Source organism: Heloderma suspectum, chromosome 4, assembly GCF_057233095.1.
Source record: "Heloderma suspectum isolate Gila_16-S chromosome 4, 16-S_ref, whole genome shotgun sequence".
Lineage (NCBI taxonomy): Eukaryota > Metazoa > Chordata > Lepidosauria > Squamata > Helodermatidae > Heloderma > Heloderma suspectum.
Window position 1 is genome coordinate 204,250,352 of NC_139461.1, and position 23,903 is coordinate 204,274,254.

At 40.8% G+C, this 23,903-nt stretch overlaps 1 protein-coding gene across 1 annotated transcript in view; it reads left to right on the forward strand.

Moving 5' to 3' along the window:
- DDAH1 (dimethylarginine dimethylaminohydrolase 1) overlaps positions 1-21,397 on the forward strand; it is a 110,893-nt gene extending 89,496 nt beyond the window's left edge. Inside the window, exons 5-6 of the mRNA XM_084852038.1 lie at positions 11,618-11,761; positions 18,216-21,397. Coding sequence (XP_084708164.1) covers positions 11,618-11,761; positions 18,216-18,332 — 261 coding nt within the window. The 3' untranslated portion in view covers positions 18,333-21,397. The remainder of the gene's footprint in view (positions 1-11,617; positions 11,762-18,215) is intronic.
- The last annotated feature ends 2,506 nt before the right edge of the window (positions 21,398-23,903 follow it).

A 23,903-nucleotide genomic window follows, 5' to 3' on the forward strand; every position in this document is an offset into this window, starting at 1 on the left:
AGCAAAAATTTCCCTATACAGGAGGGACAGAATTCCCAGAAAAACTAGACATGCAGGAAATGCCAGGCTGCTAGTATAACTGGTCATGCAAAGGTTTCTGGCCAGGAAACTAGACTCACACAAACTGAATTTCTAATCTTTGTAAACAAGGAAGTTTTCCCAGTAGTACATCTTAAACACTGCACAGTCTGGCAAAATGAATGTTCATTGTTTCTATTCTATGGACATTTGCACTTAATTAAAGACTCCTGTGATCATCATCTTCTATCCAGAGAGCCTTCGACAGCAAGAGGGAAGATTCCAGTCTATCATTACCATCATTTAGCTGTTAGTTGAAAGACAGATCTGTGGAGGGGTTGCATGTTCTTCTGGAAAACATTTGGGGGCATTATAGGGAAACTGGTTTGCATCTACCATGGGAAATAGAGGGGCTTCTCCCCAACCCAAAATGAAGCCCTGTTTTTTTCCACTCGTAGCGGTATGACTGCACTGCATTTTCTCAAGATAGTTCCCACAGTTATCTGCATAAATGTGCTATCCATTCAGTGATCAACATCTGTCCTTCATCCTTGCATGGCATGACTCACTGTAGAACTAGAAGCCAAAGAAGGCTGCGCAATAGCAGGGCATTACAGGCAGGCAGCTAGCGGCTAAATAAGTATAATCCTATAAGCATCTATAGAAGTCAGTCCTACTGCCATGGGTAAACTGGGGGTGGCAGAGAGTAGAACTGTGCCTCAGTGCAAAGAAGAGTTCAAGCCAGGCAATCTTTTATTTTACACCCACGGCACATGACATACCGTCTGCGGTGCAAAGTTAAGAGCTGATGGGCAAATGCTAGTTCAGACAGCAAGCATAAGAGGGAAGGACTAAAGTAGGAAGAGGAAAGGGAAGAAACACTGATGATGGACTCCTCTGTTCCAGTTCTGCAACTGCTAGGAGACCACCCTTTCCTTGGGTGAGGATGGGGTATTCTCTTAGGATTTACCTAAACAGGGGTGTAGTACAGTGCAGAGTTAGACCTACCGCTACCATTTTTGCTGCTGCCTAAAGCAATTCGGGGGGTGGGGACGGGACAGAATTCTGCTAGCCTGAGTCACACCTCTGTCTGTCTCTGATTTCTCTCCAAGTTAATGCTGTTGAATTAAGCCTGTTGAAAGAAGATTAGGTGCCAGTCTGTTATGCTTTATTGATACTAACTTTGATGTGATTTTAGCTATTGTAAGCTGCTCTGGGTAATGCATATGCATTAGAAGACTGGGTTATAAATCTATATATAGCATTTCCACTACTGGTGCTGCTGAAGTTTGAAAATAACAGTCTCAGAATATGGATTTTCTCTGCTTGCAATGGCCAGATATATTCCAAGAAGAGCTCACTTTTCCTGAAATTCTTCCTCTACTGAGAATTTAAATCAAGAATGCTTATGTGCTAGTTTTACACCTGCATGGTCTGCATTTATAATGCTAGGTGCTCAGAGCCTGCAGCATTGGTGCATGCTCAGAAAGTGATTATTTTAGCTCTTTTCTTGATGAAAAGGTTGTTGATTTGACTATAACTTTTAAAAATGGAATTGTAATTTACCGAACAGTATCCTGGAATTTACAGTACAAATTTGGCCCTGGAATTTCCAAGTTTGAAAAAGGCATGTATGTCCAAGAGCATTCATCCCCCAAGTACAGCTCAATCCTGGGAAGGGATAGTTGGTCAGATGGGTGGCCAGTTGGATCCTGCCCTAGCTAAACAAGAGCTTGCAACTGGTCTGCTTAAATTAACATACTGTTAGGACCAGAAATATTGGAAAAAGTATAACTGTTTTGGCAGTTGGCGTCTGTACACCACCACATTGAAGTTGAAAGGAAACACACCCAGATGGGAGCAAAGTCAGGACTTTCAGCTGTAATTCACAGGGTTTGACAAAAGTGGGGCACTAACCATTCAGGAAGGACAGCCAGTGGCATACACACACCCCCATCGTTGGTGGCTCATAAGTAATGGAACAAACCAAAATAATTTCAAACTTAAGGGTCACCTTTAATACCTGGATGAAAATCCTTTGCAGTCAATGACTGCCTGCAGTCTGGAACCCATGGACATGACCAAATGCTGAGTTTCCTCCCTCGGGATGCTTTGCCAGGCCTTTTTCTGCAGCTGCCTTCAACTACTGCTTGTTTGTGGGTCTTTCTGCCTTCAGTCTTGTCTTCGGTAAGTGAAAAGCATGCTCTATTGGGCTGAGATCAGGTGACTGACTTGGCCATTGAAGAACATCCCACTTCTTTGCCTTCAGAAACTCTTGGGTAGTTTTTGCTGTATGTTTTGGGTCATCATCCATCTGCAATATGAAGCAGCATCCTATCAGTTTGGCAGCATTCGGCTGAATCTGAGCAGAAAGTATAGCCCTATACACTTCAGAATTCATCCTGCTGCTTTTATCAGCAGTCAGGTCATCAATAAGCACCAGTGACCCGGTTCCATTGGCAGCCATACATGCCCATGCCATAACACTGCCTCTACCATGTTTGACAGATGATGTGGTATGCTTTGGATCATGAGCTGTTCCTTTCCTTCTCCATACTTTCCTCTTCCCATCATTCTAGTACAAGTTAATCTAGGTTTCATCAGTCCAAAGAATCTTATTCCAGAACTGGGCAGGCTTTTTTAGGTGTTTGCTGGCAAAGGCTAATCTGGCCTTTCTGTTCTTGAGCGTTACCGGTGGTTTGCACCTTGTTGTGAGGCCTCTGTATTTACATTCATAAAGCTGTCTCTTGACTGTAGATGTTGACAATGACATGCCTACCTCCACAAGAGTGTTCTTGACCTGGCTAGTTGTTGTGAAAGGGTTCCTCTTCACCATGAGCAGAATTCTGGGGTCATCCACTTTAGTTGTCTTCTGTGGTCTTCCTGGCCTTTTGCTGTTGCTGAGCTTGCCAGTTAATTCCTTCTTTTTCAGGATGTTCCAAACTGTTGTATTGGCCACTCCCACTGTTTTTGCGATCTCTCTGATGGGTTTATTTTGTTTCCTCCGCCTAATGATGGCCTCCTTCACTCGCATGGACACTTCTTTGGACCTCATGTTGGGAGTTCCAGTGAACAGGTACCAAATGCAAATGTAACACTCAGAACCACCTCCAGGCCTTTTACCTGCTTGATTGGTCATGGGGTACCCAGGAAACAGGCCACACCTGGCCATGCAGCTGCTTGTCAGCCATTTGTTCCATTACTTATGAGCCACCAATGATTGGGGGGGGGGGTGTATGCCACTGGCTGTCCTTCCTGAATGGTTAGTGCCCCACTTTTGTCACACCCCTTGATTTACAGCTGAAAGTCCTGACTTCGCTCCCATCTGGGTGTGTTTCCTTTCAACTTCAATGTGGTGGTGTACAGAGGCCAACTGCCAAAACAGTTATCCTTGTTCCAATATTTCTGGCCCTGACTGTATATATTTGAAACAGAAGTGTCAATTCTCTCCCCCCCCCCCCGTGTTTTTAAAATAATGGTATTGTGAATAGGTTTTGTGAATGAATATGGGGTGTGGTGTTTTTTTTTTATATTCCTTCTGTTGATGTTGTACCCCCACCCCTTTTTGGGGTTTGATTTGTTATTGCAAATTTTAAAAAAGAGCTTGCAACTAGGTAGAACTGGGCGAAAGCTCCCAGCGTGGGAGTAGGGAAAAGGAGCATTGCCTTCATGGTTGCTTTCTTATTTCTATGGGGTTGAGCAATATGGTGGAGAAAGCTTTGTGGGCTTTAGTACAAAATGTATGATTCTCGCCATGTGTAAGCATTGGGTTGCCTTCTCTGCTCCTGCACTACATTTTCCAGCTGGCATTGAGAGAACATGCATATAAAGGAGCACATGCACAAGGACTTACGAACCAATAAGGAACTCTCAAAAATAGCTTCTTCTATTCTCCAGTGATGCTCGTAATTGCCGACTTGATTATAAATGAAGCCGGGGGTAATTTGTCTATCACTGCCTTCAAGTGCAGAGCTGTTCTTGCCACAACTGACTGTAACTCCTCTTGCATAGACCTGTAGGTTATCATAGTACAGACAAAACACTGCTGTTTGGGAATTCTAAAGTGTTTTGTCTCTTTCTTCCTCCATTGGTCCTTTGCTGGAAAGCAAAAGAATCGGATGACAAACTGAGCAGCCATTACTGGACAAAGAATGTATTTCGCTCAAAAGATTAATAGGGGAGCCCCCCTTCATTTGGGCCTATTTACATGGCTATTATGTGGTAATTGCAGATATCATGTAATTGCATATATTTAAAAGATGATAGTCTCCTAGAGAATGAGGCATTGAGACATAAGATTTGGAGGGGTATACTTAAGCTAAAAGATTCAGAACATTTTATTTTAGGAAGGCTCAGCTGATGAGAGTTGCCTTCATGCTTAAAACATGTAAAAAAAATTAAAGTGGTACCTCCATAGGCATGTTAGGGAAGGGACGTGTTAATGTGAGTTTTCACCACACCAGCAACATAATGTTTAAATTGATTTTACTGTATGCCGCCCTGAGATCTTAATGATATAGGGCAGGGTAGAAATGTTTTAAATAAATAAATAATGTGTGATGCAACAATATGCACGGAAATTTTGTGCAGTGTTTCTCGTTGTCACCCCTGGCTCCTGCATAGCGAAAGGTTTGGCAAAGGCAAGCCTGCAGACAGTATGACCTAATCCCTGCAGTGCTCAGACTGGTGAGCAGATCTGACCTGGAAGCTCTTATAGGAATTAGCACCTATCACCTGATTTGCTCTAGCCCGGCAGTGCAAAGAGGTTTCCATGGCTACTGAGGCCTCTTTCCTGCCGTTTTCTCCTTTGACCAGAGCTGAGTGATGCTACCCAGGTAAAACCTCTGCCTGAAAATGGTAGAATGCATGCTTTTCATGTAGAAGGTCTCAGATTCAGTCCTAGGCATCTCCAGGTAAAAGGATGAGGTAGCAGGGAAAGGGAAGGACTTCTGCCTGAGACCCTGCAGAGCATCTTCCAGTCACATACAGTACTGGGCTAGATGGACAAATAATGTGACCTCTTACGATGCAAGGTCCTATGTACCTATATTATCCCTCATATCACTAATTTAAGACCTGCTTTGGGCTTATCCTGATACCCCCCCTTCTCCCCTCTTTTAAAAATGGCTATTGAGACTGGTAAAATCTTTCAAAGGGGTTTAAACTTGTTGGTTTGGCATTCTTCCAGAGACATAAATTATGTGCAAGGTTCCAGAATGCCTTCCACTGGGATTGTATACAATACAAGAGATTCACTTTGCTATTGCTAACTTTGTGTCTGTATTAAGAGAACTGTCATATCTCTGGATTTTTAAAGTCTCCTGTGCTTTCTAACTGCCTTCTATTATTCCTCAGAGTGGTCTTGGTTGCACTTGAGGCCTTAGGTCTCACAGAAAGTATTGCTCAACATAAGGTTACATTTTCCAAAGAAGCACTGTATTCTGTAAACAAAAGCAAAAGGTGTTTGGTTTCTGTGCCTTCTGTTTAAATGATCGTTTCAACTGAATCAAAATACATTCCTAAGAGTTGAGCAACTGCTTCCATAAAAATTACAATAGCAAGTTTTTATTTGCTTTTTTCCTTCATGACTGAGACACCCCACTGGGTCAGATCCAATCCCAGGTTCTTTCTGCACTGATACCAGTAGTATGATGCCACAATAATAAACAATATACCCTGAGTGGAGTCTAGATAGATAAATTAACTGTGAACAGAGTTAAGAGTATTTCAGCATTAATTCTTAATTAAGGCAATCCAAATTTCATGCCAAGAAATCTGATTTATCTCAATTATGCCAAGGAAGGACATTTGCATATATTTGCAAAGTTTGCATAATTTATCCTCCTGCTAGGTGCTTGATTCTTAAATTTATCTATTTTTATTGGTATTATGTGCATATAAGAACATGGATCAGATACAAGGACCATCTAGCTCAGCATTCTGTGTCCCATGCTGGCCAGCCAGATACCTCTGTCCCCTGTTTGTCCTCAGACTCTGAAAATCAGAAGTAGCATAGAGGTATTGGGATTATTGAGGTGTACATCTTTACTGGACTTACAACCTGATCGTATGCATTCAGAAGGAATTCTGAAATTCAGAAGGAATTTTCACTGAGTTCAGCAGAGCCTGCTCTCACGTAAGTGTGCATAGGATTGCAGTGTTCGTATTTTAAGGTTCACATTTTCAATTTTGTAATTGAATGAGCTGTTCATTTTTCTGAGACTTCAATTTTAAGGTTTATATTTTTTACTTTGTATACTAGTTTGTTATTTACCAGCTTTGAGCAAATATTTGGAGGAGAGAGCTATAACTGAAATGAAGAGTGACTATTCCTGCTATAATGCGTTGTATTTTGGAGCCATCACTGCAGCAGAATGAGGTGACAGAATGCTGAGGTGGTAGAATGGATTGTACCACTTCAGACTACAGATAGGGATACCACCTTTGAATGGTCCAATGTGGAAAAACAGAAAATTAATATATTGGGGACAAAGGTTTAGTGTAGTACTTCCTCTGTGCTTGTTTGCTTTATCCATGGGGCCACAGTGAAAAATCCGAATGCTTTCACCTTCATTCTGAATTGATACAGGCCAGAATTCTGTCACCTCAGTTTATCATCTCACTCTAAGAAAGAAAAGCAGGCTCTGAAAGTGAGGACTGAACTTGTATGGAAGACAGGGACTATTGTAGCCCTTCCCTACAAACTCACAAGTGCACAATTCTTGGTGGACATATTGCCCAAATTAGTTGGTTTGTCCTAAGGCAGGAGTGGGGGGGCCATGGGCCACATGGCCCACTGCCTAATTTTAATGTAGCCTGTGGCATTCCCTCCCACCAATCAGCTGAGCAGCAAGAAAGATGGGGTGTTCCTGATGAAAAATGCTCACCCCATGCTGCTCAGCTGATTGGTGGTAAATAGCTAGCAGCAGAGAAAAAGGGGCATGGTTTCAGACTTCACAGAGTAGCGGAGGTTAGTCTTGCACTGTGTCTCTCCTCTTCAACAGTGAAGACCAATTACAATGTGTGGTCCTGGGTTGGGAACCCCAGCTACTAATTCTCTGCTGCAGAGGAATAGAGGTAAAATTTGAGGTTCTTCCTGCTTGTGTGACCTCCTACTCCTTTTCCTCACTTGAAAGATCAAATGTGTTTGGAAGCTCCAGCTGGAGTGGGAAAGGATGGGGCTGGTTTCTGGGGGTAAGTGGTGAAGACTATGGAAGAATGATGTTGGCTTGCTTTTTCTAAATTTGAAAAGGAGCACAGCACTGGTGACAGCTTCAGACCAGCCACATAATACAGGAATGTGGGTATGTTATGGTGGGGATTGGCTTTTTCTAAGACTTTCTGTTGGGATATCATGGAGTCATGAACAAAGCTGAGATTGCTGCTCCTGCCATTTTTGGAAGTCACAAAACCGAGTAGAGTGTGTGTGTGAGAGAGAGAGAGAGAGAGAGAGAGAGAGAGAGAGAGAAATATTTCCTCACAAGGGATGTTCGTAACCTTTGTTATGTTTATATTAATTATCCTGCTAAGTATTTGGGCACAAGATAGTACTGAATTCTAGCAATACCGATTTGTACTATTATGAAAATAGAGGTGGACATGGAAATTGATACAAATCTCTTAGCTGGTGGAGAAACACAAAGTTCAGAGTACAATGATGACATTTCCTCAGGAATGTAAGACATTCCTTACTTCACTTTTATATTCTCCACAGGATATTCATGAGTCAGGCTGCAATGTGGCTCTGGTATCTAGACAAATGAACGAACTGCTGAAGCATGTGTGCACCATTTTGTGGTAGATTGCTGTGGTATAGATCTTTCAAATGGCCTATTGCATATACTATGTTCATATAGAATTTATCAGAGGAACATCTAATTTTTTAAACTGCACGTTGTTGTTGTTGTTATGCTAAAATTGTATACTGCCTTTCACCCCCAAAGGGTGTCTGGCTAGTTTTTACAAAACATAAATCAAAATTAAACCAAGAACAAAAAGTTTCTGTCAAACATAAAAAGCAGAAAATACCAGCAAAGAACTCTAACAACAAAGATGGGCAGTGGCACAAAAATATACAAAATTCTCAATTTCCTTTAAAAGAGACCTCTTTTAGAGAGGTCCAGCCAACTTCTCACAGCAGTGAGCTAACTAGATTATCTCCTCCCCAAGCCCCACTCTCACAAAAGGATGAGCCGACATGGAAAAGGTGGTCAGCCACTCCCACTGGCTGTTACTTAGTCAAAGATGAGAGAAGATTTCTCGTCCTACATCTTCCATAAGTCAACATTTATAAAATCTCTACCCAGTCCCCTACTCATTCTAGCTGCCCCCACCCACTCCACTGCTGTTTCATCTGCTGCAAATTAGGAGAACCCTTGCTGTTCCTTCATCCTACCAAGCACATCCCTGGCAGCTGTCCTTCACCACTCACCTGCAGTGTGTGGCAAAGGTGGTGGTGTGCAGACTTCTAATATAGTAGTAAGAGTTTTCCCCAGTGTGTCAGTAAAACAGTCCTGCTGGCTCACAAGTAGTAAAGGCCTCACCTGCAGCAGTTCTATCTAGCAGAGATGGGGTATGTTCCAGGAGAGGCTGTGGTGTTGTTAGCACTTCCTCTGTCTTCATCGGCTCAGGTTTCCTATGTAGGGGGGAAAGAGGTGTTAAATTAACTAAAATAAGGTGACGAACATTACCAAGAAGATAAGTAAGAGGGGAGTGTTGATATTGTCCCATACTAGTAAAAAAGCTGACAGTTGAGGGGGGAACATGATAGTGGCTTTTACCACTACATATGGTGTAGAAAGAATGGATAGAAAAAATTGTTTCTCCCTTTATTATCATACCAGAACTTATGCAATGAAATTGCAGACACTAGGTTCAGGACGGATAAAAATGAGTACTATTTTACACAATGCATAATTAACTTAAGGAATTCACTTCCACAAGATGTAGAAGCTCTAGCTTAGATGGCTTTTTAAATGATTAGGTGGCTATTAGCCATGACAAAGTGGGACATGCAACAAAATGTTGCAGTATGGAATGCTCCTTTTCAAGTTTCCAGCCATTTCATTCCATTTCCCCTCCCACATGGTTTTCTGCTCCCTCCCCCCAACAGTCAAGCAGCATTCTGTGCCCACTGAGCATACTTAGTCCTCATTGAGCTCTTTTGGGTGAGGTGGGTGGGTCCTCCCTTAAATTTTGTTTCCAATAGTGTATCTAGAATTCTGTTGGAAATGGTGCTGTATCAAGTTGTAGTGCCATTGAGGGAAGCATTGTGGAGAATACATGGCTACTGGGCTATTTGGAGGAATACCACCACTATGGCAAAAAAAATGTTACATAAACAAAAGAGGCAAATCCTCAGTGGCTGGTGCCACTTTTCTGGTAAGCTCCCTATCCCTCTGAAAAAATCATAATTTTTCTCCTGCTCCCTCTGCAAATTGCAGACCCCACCCCCCTTTCATGGCCTACAAAAGTAGGAGGGCATTTTTGGCACAGCACTAGTTGGAGCAAGTTCCTTGCACCTAATGATCTGTCCATGGTCCTGCAAGTCTTCTATCTTACTGTCTGGTTTCTCCTGAACTGTGGACATATGCTGCCTGACTCAGCCTATGGATATTATACTTGTCTAGCCTGGTTTTATACTGGACTGTCCTGGTTTTTGCTACTACCCCAGCTGCTGTCATCCTAACTCCCTGCCTCCTGTGCCATCTGTGCGCTCAGCCACCTCAGAGCTGGACGAACTGACAGGTAAAGCATACCAATGAATCAAAAGTTGTTTCAAGCTGACAGTCTTGCCCCTCCCCACTCCCTCCCTTGCTGCCACCTCTGCAATCTTCTCCTCAACCTCTGACTGGGGAAAGTTAACAAACCACCCATGAACATCCCATCTCAAGCTTTATGTATGAAATGTTTTGCTACCTTTCCCTAGCCAGAGGAGGAAGAAGCAGGGCTGGCTCAAGACTTTTTGCTGCCTAGGGTGAAGGACAAGATGGCACCTCCCCCATTCCAGTTACAGAAACCAATTGGACTGGCAGAGGAATCTCACTTCAACATTGGCAATGGTTCAGCATCCTCCACTGCACCTGAGGGGAGGATAATAGTTTAGGGGGCATGAGGGAGGCCATGTGGTGCACACAACTCTGTCCTCTCATCATCCCTCAGCATCTGCTGCCTATAGCGGCCACCACACTCTTCCTAATAGTAGGGCTGGCCATGGGAAGAAGACATGACAAGGCAAGAAAGATAAGAATGACAGCTTGATCCAGTGTTAGTTTGATTGGTTTACTCACCTGCCAATTAAGTTGTAATGCAGGGAAGAACCTGCTGTGAGTCCTCTTTTAATTTAATGCCCATCTTTACCCTCAGGGATGTCATTTCTGGAGATGGGGATGGGGTGGGGCTGAAACCTCAAGCATGGCAAATCCAGTGCACCCTAAACCGTTTTAAAGGCATCTCAAAGATCTCCCCAAAGGGCAAAATAAGGACAAACAGAGGGAGTGATTTAGGACAGGTACCAGAAGATAGAGTGTCCCTGGTATATAAGGTCTGGAGCATATGTTTGTGGCATTGGTGGAGATGGGCTGTGATAGTGATTGTGGTTATTCAGAGCAGCTTAAATATTATCCTGTTTAATTTAGAATGTTGTGAATTATGGTTGTTTGTTAGCACACAATGATTTAAAATGGGTGAGCAACTGTGAGCAGTCTGAGGGCCATTTTTGCCCCTGGATCCACCCTCCCAGCAGCCACACTAGGTAAGAAAATAATAGTTTAAAAAAACTACCAGTTTCCCAATAAAATATAGCAGCAAACTGCTCTGTAGTGCTCAGTAGCACTAAAAGGGGTAAATTTGACCCTTTTTGTAGTCTGTAACTGCTCAGTAACGCTAAAATGGACAAATTTAGCTTGCAAAGAAACAGTTTAGTTTACTATGGAGTGCCATTTTCTTTGTTATTTTTAAAATTTGGGAGTGTGGTGGTGGGGGTGTTCCATGAGCTGCGTGTTGCCCACTCCTGATTTAAATCTAATATACCTTAATTTTACAGATAGATACCTCAAACAAGATCCAGATTTAAAGCAGGCAGCCTTAGCTTTTAAAACTCAGAGGTGTTGCCTGTGAATTTATGTAAAATGCTTGAATTTCAGAAATGCTCAGTATCCTGGGGTATGCTTTAAAAAAAGTCTGTTGTACATATTATTATTTTTCCTTCTATCTTACAAAAGTCTGAAATGTGCGATTTCTTTACTGGGTGCGAATGACACTTGCCCTTATTCATGACACTTTCCACTAGTTTTGTTGTATAGTTGATTGTTTTAGTTATAATGTATATTTGTATTGCAGTTTTATCATTGTAAACTTCCTGGATATGTTGTATATGACAGGTGCTATAGAAATATTTTTACATTAAATAAATTAATAACATGCCCTGCACTTGAAATGCTGCTGCAGGGAGAGTGACGTCCTGGGTGGAATTAGAAACCTTTGTGGGGCAACAGTACTTTTTTGTGATTTTATGTTTTTTGTAAAACAGCAAAAGCCCCATTTCTGAAAGCTGATGAAACCTTGCACTAAACAGCTCTGACTTGACTTTTCATAACAGACTATGCAGCAGATGAGTGACCATCGCTATGACAAGCTCACAGTTCCTGATGACGCTGCAGCAAACTGTTTATACTTAAACATTCCTGGCAAAGGTCATATTTTGTTGCACCAAGCCCCTGAGGAATATCCAGAAAGTGCAAAGGTAAAAGCAAAAATTCCTATAAGGTACTAAGTGCTAAGTTAATGCTAAGTCAGTGCTAAGTTAATAATAATTGTGTAGTAGAGGGAGGGAAATGTATCTTTAACCTGGCCTCCAACAATTGTTTTTCCCCCCTCGAAACACTGTGTCGGTATATAAAGGAGAAAAAAGGAGTGAGGTGAAGTGTAATGGTGGAACTGTGTGTTCATGCGGCTGGCCAGAGTTTTTATGTGGTAGAGCTGGTGCCATGAGTGCGTAGCTGCTCAGTATAAAGGCACAAAGCCTGCCATTCCCATGAATATCTCACAGTGTAGAATTTATTTTTATTTATATCATGCACATAGTTATGGGAGACCTGGATACAATTCCCCAATCCTTAGTAGTTCCCTTATAGCTCCTTAAGACTTTTATCAGCCCCTGCACTTTATCTGATGTAAGAGATTCACATTGTAGGCTGGGACACTTGCCACTACTATCAGATTGTTGGGCCACTGAATTATTTCTAGAATTGATGCTGAGACATACGATGCCTTGTACCACCTGATTTGTGTTTGTCTTTTCTCAGAGAGAGAGAGAGAGAGAGAAAGATTTCCAAGTCAGAGTAGTTGAGGGACATAAATAAATCTGAGACAATGGCAAAATTTTGCTATGGCAGAGCGATTAAGCCCCAGTTTTTTTCACCAGATTTTTTTACCACTTTGGGTTTTAAGCATCAGACTTGCCATAGACAGCCAATGATAATTCCTAAACATTTCTTGATATGGATTCCTCCTCACATATACTCCTGTTTTGAAATAAATTAGTTCTAAGTTTTATACAGTGAGAAGATATTCCCAGTGGTAATTGTAAGGTCCCAATAGATTCTGTTGAATAGAACTAGATAGCAAATTTAAATTAAATGTACAGTGGTGAGAAAAGGTTGGTGAACCCTAATGATAATTACAGAAATTCCATAGTTTTATCATGATAGCCTTCGTGAATCAAAACCAGTCCTTTTCTAAATATCCAGTAGGATTTATATTAACCAATTCCACGTCTTGTGAAATAAAATGATGCATAAATTAGGCAAACTATGAGTACTTAAGAGTCAGGGTATATGCAAAAGTAAGTGAACCCCTGGTAGCATCAGCTCAGTTAAAGGGAATAATTAGAATCAGGTGTTTAAGTAATTAGGTAGATCTTCAGGGGTGAGTTTGGGCCGCCCCACCCTATAAATGGATCAGAAACTTTGTTTTTTGTTTTTTAAATACTTTTTATTTTATTTTTATCTTTATAAACGAAATAAACAATACCAACAACCTAACTGGTAGCTACAGTTTCCCAACAATACAATATGCTTAAGAGGACACAACAATATCAGAAAGGAGCAAAAAAAAAAAAAAAAGAGAGAGAGAGAAAGAGAAGGAAAAAAAATATTTAAAAGGATTAAATTTAAACTCCAGTACACACGGGCTTCAGGTTCCATTCACTTAAAAATTATACCTATAACATTGATAAAATTGCAATTTAATACAGCATGATTAATCTTATGTCATCAGTCTTATAACAAGGAGGCAGGCCTACAATTCATTTCCAGTGACCATATAGCCAGTCTCATCATCATCATCATGAGAGAAATTACAAAGGATAAATAATGATAACAAATCACTAATACGTTTTATAATGTTATATGATAATAAAGGTTAAAAACAACCTTACAACAATCAGTAATATATTTTATACTAGATATATAAATGAGTGTGCATGTTTCTATGCACCCTCAAACAGTATATTTAGGTACAGTATGTCATATCCATTTTAAAGAAGAAGGATTTTTTTAAAAAAGGGGGAAAGAAAAATAAGAGAAAACAGATGGATATATATATATATATATATATATATATATATATATATATATGCAATTAACTCTGGCCTAATTTGAGTCACTCAGACTAGACATAACCACTTAACAAAAGCTGTTTATGGATTCCAGTTCATGGGGCTGTAACAGAGATTTTACTCATTTTTGCATTTAGCATGCCTCCACCATTTCATGATTTGGGAACTTCTTCATCTGACCTTCAGAAACAATGCACAATGTAGCAGGATATTTTAAGTAATATTGTAATTTCATTTGTTTTGCCAGATTTTTCGCCTTGATGAATTGTCTTCTTTTCTCAGCAATTTCTTTAATGTAATCTGGAAATAACATAACTTTATCTTGTTTCCAAAAAAGATTTCCACCCCCTCTTGCCAAACACAGGATATCATTTTTTGTGGAGATTCTTGCAAATTGGACTATAATTGTATAGGCAGTCCCTTTGGCATTTTGGCACACAGAATGCCTGCTCAGTATCAAGTAAATAATCAGATGGCACAGGGAGTATCTCATGCAAAAGCTTATCTACAAAAGTAGACAAATTTACATCACTAGGCACATCCTTAATGCCAATTATACGTACATTAGCTCTGCAAGTAAAAGCCTCCAGTTGAGAAATTCTGACGAGCGAGTTGTTAAAAACTTGTGACGCAGTTTCGTTGGCAGCCACCCTATCTTCCAGCTCGTTAACCTTGGCCTCCATTTTTTGCCAAGAATTGTTAATTAAATCCACAGCCCGTTGCAGGGTGGTGATGGAATTTTGAATTACATCCAACCTTTTAGCCTATTCAGCTAATTGCAAAGACAACGTTTTTATCAGAGTAAATAATTCCCCTATATTTTCAGTTCTTGGCACCTTTGCCAAAGGAGGTACGGGGAGAGTAGGCAGAGATGCATTTCCTTTTTTTCTCCTTGCTGCAGCCATGTTTCTCTTCAAACAGATCTTGCAGGTCCTCAGATATCCTCAAATATTGTTAATATTTCTTACACCATTCTTCAGATGTTGTTGGTATTTCTTAATCCATAAATTAAATGGCGCACATCAGCCCTAATTTCTCCTATTTAAATAGGAGTTTCAAAACAACTTTTGGCGATGATTAAGCTCTGGGAGGGTAGTCTTGGAATCCAGCCCCCCTGCTGCTTCACCGAGGTAACTAATTTACCAAGACTTAATCCAGATGCTGCCTTGACTCCCCTTTTCATTCCAGGGGAGAGATGAAAAGGTTTTTCAACCTTTAAAAAGCTGTTTGAGATAGCCTCCCACGGAGACTCCACGGGATGCTGCAAGGGCAACATTGGCTCTGACTGGAAGTCATAAATGGATCAGAAACATTGTGAGTGTGGTCTTCACGATACGGTTGTGTGGGAACACATCATGCCACGATCAAAAGACATCTCTGAGGACCTCGGAAAAGCAGTTATTGCTGCTCATCAGTCTAAAAAGGGCTACAAAGCCATTTCTAAGGATTTGGGGTTCCACCAATCTACTGTCAGACAGATAGTCTACAAATGGGGAAGACCAGAGGACCACAGTCACTCTAGCCAGGAATGGTCATCCTACCAAATCTCTCAAAGAACAAACTGGTGCATCATCCAGAAAGTAAAAAAGAACCCCCGAGTAACATCCAAGGATCTACAGGCCACTCTCGCCTTGGCTAATGTGAGTGTTGATGACTCAACGATCAGAAAAAGACCGAACAAGAATAGTGTTAATGGGAGGATAGCTGGGAGGAACCACTGCTTTCTAAAAAGGACATTGCTGCCCGCTGAAGTTCACTAAAGATCACGTAGATGATGCCCAAAACTTCTGGAACAATGTTCTCTGGACAGATGAGTCAAAGAACTCTTTGACCTCAGTGAGAAATGTTATGTTTGGCAAAACAAACAAACACTGAGTTTGAACAGAAGAACCTCATCCCAACCATCAAGCATGGTGGTGGGAATGTGGTGGTGTGGGCCTGCTTTGCAGGACCTGGATGGCTTCCCATCATTGACACAACCAGGAATTCTGCATTGTATCAGAAGATTCTAGAGGAGAATGTCAGGCCATCTGTCTGTGAGCTGAACCTGAACCAAAAGTGGGTCATGCAACAAGATAATGATCCTAAACATACAAGCAGATCTACAAAAAAATGGCTATGGAAGAAGAAATTCCGTGTTTTATGATGGCCTAGTCAAAGCCCGGACCTAAAGCCCTTGAAATGTTGTGGCAGGACCTGAAACGAGCTGCTCATGCAAGGAAGCCCTCAAATGCCACTGAGTTCAGGCAGTTCTGTATGGAGGAATGGGCCAAAATTCCTCAAAACTGATGTGAGAGACTGACCAACAGTTACAGGAAATGCTTACTTGAAGTCATTGCTGCTCGAAGGGGTGCTACCAGGTACTGACTCTAAAGGTTCACATACTTTTTTACACATGGATATTGAATGTTGAATCAGTTGTGGATAAATAAATGTTGAAAAATCATCATGTTTGTGTGTCATTTGTTTAATCAGGTTATCTGTTGTTCTTTATCTAGGATTATGGGCTTAGATTAAGATCTGATAACATTTTAAGTTGGAAATACATGACAGTCCTAAGGAGTTCACAAAGTTTTTCTCACCACTGTACATATATTAGTGTGCATGTTCACAGTGATCTTACAACATCTCTATAACAATGTAAATATACTGTCTCTGAAAAAGCATTTTATTTACATCACTCACCACTAACATCAAGTATTAATAACACAAAAATAAACATGCAAACTTCTTGGTTTTGTGTGCAAATCAATACTGTATGGGACATAAATATGCTTATGGTCATATACCTTTTTTATGGATAAACATAAACTGAAACCTAGCTATCTCTTCAGTTTTTGGCATAAGTTCTCTCTGTGAAGTATATAATGCCACTGCTGCTATTCAAGTCAAATTATTAACTTCACAGTGGCAAAGAGCAGTGCAAATAAGGATGGCACTATAGCACATCCATAGGTCTCTGCATGTCTCCTTACAGTTACAACGTATTAGTTCATAGCATTTTTCTTGAGCTTGGCCAAGATCCACTTTGAATGCCATTGAAATTCACCTTTTCTTTCCCAAACTCAAAGCTGCAGGACTTCGTAAATTTTGATCTCTTTGAAATACCTTTCCTCATACATTTTCTCATTGATAGATTGTGCACATTATGTGTCATTTGAGAGGAGTCTTGTGTTGATAGAATATTCTCCAGGGATCATAACCTTCTTGAAAACAGATGCTGTGTTGCATCATTGACTTTGCACAATCTACTAATTTTACTATACAGAAATACTGTAAACATTTCAAGTATCACCATGGCATTGTCAGGGATATGTGCTGGAGCGTCTGCCAGTGTCAGAAATGCAGCTGTGGCTTCTTGAAATAGGTTCCATGTTTCCCAAGTTAACATTTTGCTTTTCTCAGCAAAGAGTGAGGTCATATCTCACCCAGTAGGCATGGGCCCATGCACTTGACAATGGCCTGTGCCCAAATGAAGAGTTGGGCCGAACACGATGGTATGCTTGAGGGCACTCCCCTGGAGGTTTGGGTGTATGGTTTGAGGTGGCTCAAAGCTTATTGTGGGATATGCACGTTCACTTCTGTATATTGGGTATTGTTTGCATGAGGGCACCATGCTTGAAAGTGTCTTGTATTCCAGTGAAGCCTTGGTCTGGATGTGATGCTGTGGCAACTCATAGAAGCTACTCTCCCTGAGCTTTGGGTATATTATTTGGGATGTTCCAAAGCTTAGTTTGGGGATGTACAGCCCAGTTCCTTATCTATTTTTAGTACATTCAATATTATTGGCATGGGGGTGCCATGCTTGACAGTGTCCTGTGCCCCAACAAAACATTGGGCTGGATGTGAGTCTATGGTATCTCATAGAGACCACTCTCCCTGACGTTTGGATGTATGACTTGGGGTGGCCCACAGCTTAGTTTGCGTCCATGCCCACAGGGGTTTTGTTTGTTTGTTTATACATTGTTTGGCTATAATTGGCAGTATGCTTGACCGTATCTGCTGCCCGCAGTGTTGGGCCAGAAGTAATGCTGTGGCAACTCATAAAGGACACTGAACTTAGAGGTGTGAGTGGCCACATAACATACTCCGGGTCTTGTATTCCCCACCCACGGTAGTGCTGCCTTAAGCAGGTCACTTCACCTTACTGCATAGCAAGGCCAGCCTTAGGTAAGTTTTATATATATGGTGATTGCACACAAAATCACGTGATTGCTGAGGCCTACCACCCATTTCCCATCTGTGGGGGTATAGAGCTTGCTAAAAACCACATTCAATATTATTCATCACATATGGTAAGAATTTTTATCCTGGCTCGTGGACTCAGAGACAGAATAACAACACATTTGTCAGTCTTCTGCCCCCTGGGAGCATTGCTTACTGGGATCCATATAAAAAAATGTTTAATATGGGTCAATGGATAAATGTGCCATGTTTTATACTTTTAACCCAAAGTGCACGATTTTAGGCTTAGCTGTTCTGCTACTAGTTGCAACCTCTTATTTTAGAAACCAGTGCTGTGGAAATAAAAAGATTCATAAATATAACTCACTTTTTTCTTTTCTTTTTCCCTGAATAGGTCTTCGAAAAACTGAAGGACCACATGTTGATCCCTATAGCTAACACAGAGCTAGAAAAAGTAGATGGGGCACTCACTTGTTGTTCTGTCCTTATTAATAAAACTTCACACTTATGAGTTTACAGACACCCTCCCTTGTAACTGGCAATAACGTACATGCAAGGTAGATGTATCTGTATCCACTTTTATTGGTTTTCTTGACAATCTACTGTACCACTGTGCTACTAACCTTTGTTTACAATGGTGCCCCTTCAGATGGTAATTGAGGTGTGCATATATGCTTTTTTTCTGATGTAGAAGGACTTAACAGCATGTTTGTCTGGGCTTACAGAGAACCATTAAGCTGATAGTGGTTTATAGAGTTGGTTTGAAATTGGTCTAGGATCCAGAAGTAGGGGTCACTTCTAACATTACTTTTGATTGACAAATCTTAAGACCAATGTCTAAGGATCACTTTAGATCCAATGTCTAAGGATCACTTTATGTGATTGGATGCACATTTCATTCCCAAGGCATGCCTCAACCAGGCTTCCCAAAGTATGAGGCAAGCAGGTTTCCTTAAGGACATACGGTGTGGCCCATTGCCAGAGAAGGTGTAACTTTTTTATTGAGCCTCATCCACAAACCAGTCATGTGAATGTGTTTGTGATCAGTGGTATAGTGATAATCTGCACCCTCCAGCCCAATGTAACACAAGTGCTAGGGACCAATGGCACAACTCTTGTTTTTGCTGGTGCTGGTTATGTCGTAAGAACTTTATAAGGCTCCTATAATGGCTTTATCCACTCCTTTTCCATTGCTCTCCCTACCTTCCACACCTGGTATTTATGAGCAAAACAGTCAACCAAGTATTTTTCTTAAAAAACAAAACAAAACAAAACACACAGCTAAGGGAGGCTTTACTTTGGAGAAGAGGAATGGCAGAGGAAAGGGACTCTTTTCCCCTGACTTTTCCTGCTCAAAATAGCTCATCAAGCAGCAACTTCTCCTGCTGGGCAAAAGTTACAGAACGGTTTATTTTCTCCTGTAGGTAGAAAAGCAGCTTAAGGAGGATTTTGAGTGGGAAAATGACTGGAAGGGAAAGGCTTAAGCAGCCCTCCCATGCTATTCCTCCATTCAGACTTGAAGCTTTCCACAGCTGTTTTTCATGTAGAATAAGCAGTGGCAGAGGTGGGATAGAAAACTACATGTGCCTGCCATGTAACTTCTAGTTAGCCTTCAGACCTGGGCTGTAGCTAGGGGAAAAGGGCTCAGAGTAACATCCATGCCTTTAGCAGGGGATGAATATATGGTAAGATGGATTTCATACCTTCTTATGGGACAGGGACACTCGGATAACCTCATGTTATTTTTTCCCTTGCCATAGGGATTGCCCATTATAACAAGAGTTTGTGAACCTGCTTTAGGTTGCCTTTGTGCTTTTTTAAATGCATCTGTTGGGAATGAAATGTACATAGGGTATGAGCTGTATATCAGTTTTGCTTCCATCAGTTTATAACTGCATTGGCCAGAATTCACATTGCAAATGCCTCTATTCTACCTTCTCTTCTACATTAAGAACAATTGAGCATTAATGTAAATAGCATCAGAGAGGTACAAAGTCCATCTTAATAGCCTCAAGTATGAAAGTGGTAATAGAATGAACTTGAATAGCTGACATTGGTCCTAATATCTGTGTTATTAAAGAGTAATGCAGGAATCATCCCCAGTTTTAATAATCTCTGCCTGATTTGCCACCTTTCTCTTTTGTTCTGTACCCTGCTTTATTTTTTGTCTCACATTTCTTCTCCCTCCTTTGCTTCCTCCTTTGCTTCCCACTGCTCTTCTCTTTCTCTCTTCCAGAGATCCAAGTTAATAGGTAACTAAAAAGGAAATTCAATAGCATCATGAACCTTGGTATTCTGTGTAGCCTTTCCTACAGTACCAGCTGCAGTGTAAAATGTATTGTGTTCATTATCCCACAGTATCATGTTGCTGCTTGTGCCTTGGAAGGTGCATTTGAAGAGAATCATGAGCAGAATCCATTGCAAGCTGCAGGTGGCACCTGGGGGAAAGTGTTACTGTGAAGGAAGATTCAAAGGGGATTTTATTCTGGTAGTCTTGAATTAAAGCAAGGTTTAAAATACTTATAAGTCTTTCCTGGAAGCTGACTTGTTAACCCTTTGTATCAAGTAGAAATTCAGGTAGCTCATAAATAAGTCTTTTACATAAATCACGTTCTAAAAATACATGTGATTATGTGAATGTCAAACTTGATGTTCTGACACCCATATGGTCGACCTTACTAAGTGACGTTAACACATTTCTTCTTTATTTCATCTTCACCATTAATCCTAATGGGATTAATTTTTTGTTCTAAAATTTCATTTGATCAGCAGAGTTCTCTTCTCCTGAAAGCCAATGCTGAACTTCTTGGAAAAGGTTGATAGTGAAAAGGAGGTAGTGTGAGATCTAGTTGTTTTGTTTTTTCCTGTGGTGTTCTGCTGAAAAGGGGAGAGATTTGTCATTCAGCAGGCTGCCATTCAGGTTGTTCTGCCTGGAATAATTGATACCTTGGGTGATTTTTTTTTAAAAAAACCCTTTTAATTGTGTGGATGTTTACTATAGAATTCAGTTGAAAGAAATATTTGTTCTGGCAAATTCTGCAACAAACTTAAGGCCTTAGTCATGTTTTTCACCACATACATGGAAAGAATAGAGAATTGTATTCTCATGAAACCCGTTATGTCATTTCAAAGAATGGAGAAATTATCTAACTAAAGTAGTGTTAGGAATTCTTCAAGGGCTGACAAATGGTCTGAGTATTTTATCAACTTCCTGGTTAAGACCATCATTTTCTGGTGCTGCTTCTGGCTATTAATTGAGGCGCATTATCAAGAAGTCCAACAAGCCAAGTAAATAGAAAAGAAAAATACAGCTGAAACTATTCCATGTAACCATGTAATACAAGCGTAGGCAGCCCCAGGCCGACTGGGGCTAATGGGAGTTGTAGTACAACATATGTGAAGGGCACCAGGTTGCCTACCCTTGATGTAGGAAATTCAATAAATGTATGCTGGGAAACGTCATTTGTACTATCCAGTTGCCTTTTACCAGGTTTAATTGTACTGAAAAGCACTCTGATTAATAATGCTTCTATCATTTCTGTCCTTAAATAAAAAGTTTAAGGTGAAAGGCACCTTATTTTCTTAGCAGGTGTTGATTATGTTTCACTAAGGAGGGCGCAATCCTATGCATATTTCGACAGAAAAAAGTTGCTATCAGCATTCCCCAGCCATGCTGGCTTAGGAATTCTTGGAGTTGTAGGACTTTTTCCTGTCTAAATATGCATAGGGTTGCACCCCAAGTCAGAAGCCTTAGAATGAGTTTACATGGAACAACATGGTGATATAGAGAAGTATTCACAGAAGAGGCAGTGCTGATTCTTAAGGGGAAACGTTAATGCAGTTGGGGTTTAATATGGAAGTGGAGGCTTTGTTTCACCATGTGGAAGTCAATGTACAAGAGCAAATAACAGTATAAGAATTACAGTGATTTTGGGGTGATATTTCCCTGCAAAATAATAATGATTAATTAATTAATAATGATCGTGTAAATTCACTCTTAAACTCTTCAGCGAGTCCTCATCTCTCTTCAGCTTAAATAGAAAGAGGCAAACACAAATCCCATAGCCCAAAGAACAGGAGTTCAGCTTTGTTGTTACTTCTTTAATCCTTGCCTTTAGGAGGAATGCAAAGTCAACTTCAGTTGACCCCTTGTCATGGAATTGAAGGCTGAAAATTCCTGTGAAAGGGTCTGTGTATTTGATGCTTCCTGTTCTCTGCTGTCCAGTACACTTCCAATGTACCATGCATATATCTTTCTAACTGAAGTCTTGTAGATTGTGTCTGTCATCTGCCACTGCATTATTTTTATAGTACCCTCATGTGGCTTGTTGTGCCAGAGTAGAAATGTTGGTGATAAATCGCTTCTACTGAGCTTTGGATTAAAAGCTTTTAACAACACAATTCTATGCATATCTACTAAGTCCCATTGAGTTCAATGGGTTTTACTCCCAGGTAAGTGTGTATAGGATTGCAGCCTTGCTCAGTAGCTTAATTTATTATTTTATTAATGAGCTTCTATACTACTCTTCAAAATCAGTGTCCAGGGTGGTTTCTAGGACTGTCAGCATTCCTGAATTCTGGCATGATGGTCCAGGAAATCACTATCATGCCCTGAATCAAGAACCATCCCTCTACAGCAGGGAATTTTCTGAATTTGAGGGGTGTATATATAGAGAAGGAAATACTCCTTGAACTGTTTATATATGCACACTTTATATTCTTCTGTCAGATTCATTTCCCTTCACATTATTGGCTTGAGTTTGATAACCTTTTCTGTCTCTGCAACATGGGCATGTTTGCAAACACTTGGGGTCTGTGCTTCAGAATTAATGTTTACAGTTCATGTTCATAGCATAGCAAAGTTCTGTCTGAAGTTGGAACTAGACTCTACAGGGAGCTGGACTCTACAGCTGATGCAAAGCTGCTGCCAAAACCAGCAGTCTGGTTCTCCCCTGCAATATCTAGAGATTTGTGATGTAACATCACATTGAATATCCCTAGATATTACCTGGCTGAGGGGGTGGAGGGAAATGGAGACAAGGAGCTGCTGCTTTTAGCACCTGCCCCACATCTACCTAATTGTGGCCTTAGGTACTGAACTGCTGCCTAAACAATAAATGGCTTAAATCAGTGCTTGGCACTGACACCAAAGGCCAGTTATACAATGCGGTGGTAAAGCCTTTCCTAGACAGTAATACCTCAAGCTGCATGTTTGAATAGACCATTATATCCAATAAACCTGCATTTTTTTAAAAAAAATAGCATGTTATTGAGAGGGGTTCAGAGTAGCCTTCTTTCCTGACATGGTATAAAAATGTTTGTGCAGAGAGGTTTTGTGTGTTGAGGATTACAAAATGCAATCCCCACCTCCCGTGAACTGCAGCCTGAAGTGGTAGACTCCATGAAAAGCTTTACTACTGGATTATGCTGGTATCATAAACTGGCCCTGAATCTAGTGGCATCAAAAGTGGACTCCCTAGCACTACCCACTCCCATGTTAAAATGTTCTGAACTGCCTGAATGAAAAAGTGGCACACCTAGGACTGTTGTACTCAACAACCTAATTTGCCTTACTTTTCCCCTCTCATGGTACATGATGTATCCAGAGCTTGATACTTTTCGTCCTGAATTTGGTGATTACAAAGTTGGACACCCTAGGTAGGCTCTCCTATTCCAGCCCTAGCTGCTTGGGTTGTTTTGCTACTTTTGGGGGCTGTAGTAAGTGATGCAATACATGGATTTCCTTGTTGGACAAAATGTGATCAGTGTCAGCTAAAGTTCCCTTCCTTGTGCCAATGAGAAGTTTGTAGACATGATGTACCTTATGTTGCTACACTTGGCATTTTTCTACTCCCACCCACACCACAAAGTATACACTCAGTTAAATATTTCACAGATGACATGTTTTAGAAGTATAATGTGGATTTTTAAGGACATATGGAACACAACAATCCCCATGAGATGGAATCATAGCTCATGTGGCACACCATGTTCAGCTTGGTAGAGAACTGACAAAATTGCCCCCCCCCCCATTGACTCAAACTCTAGTACAATCTAGACACTTATTTAAACATAAGCAGGG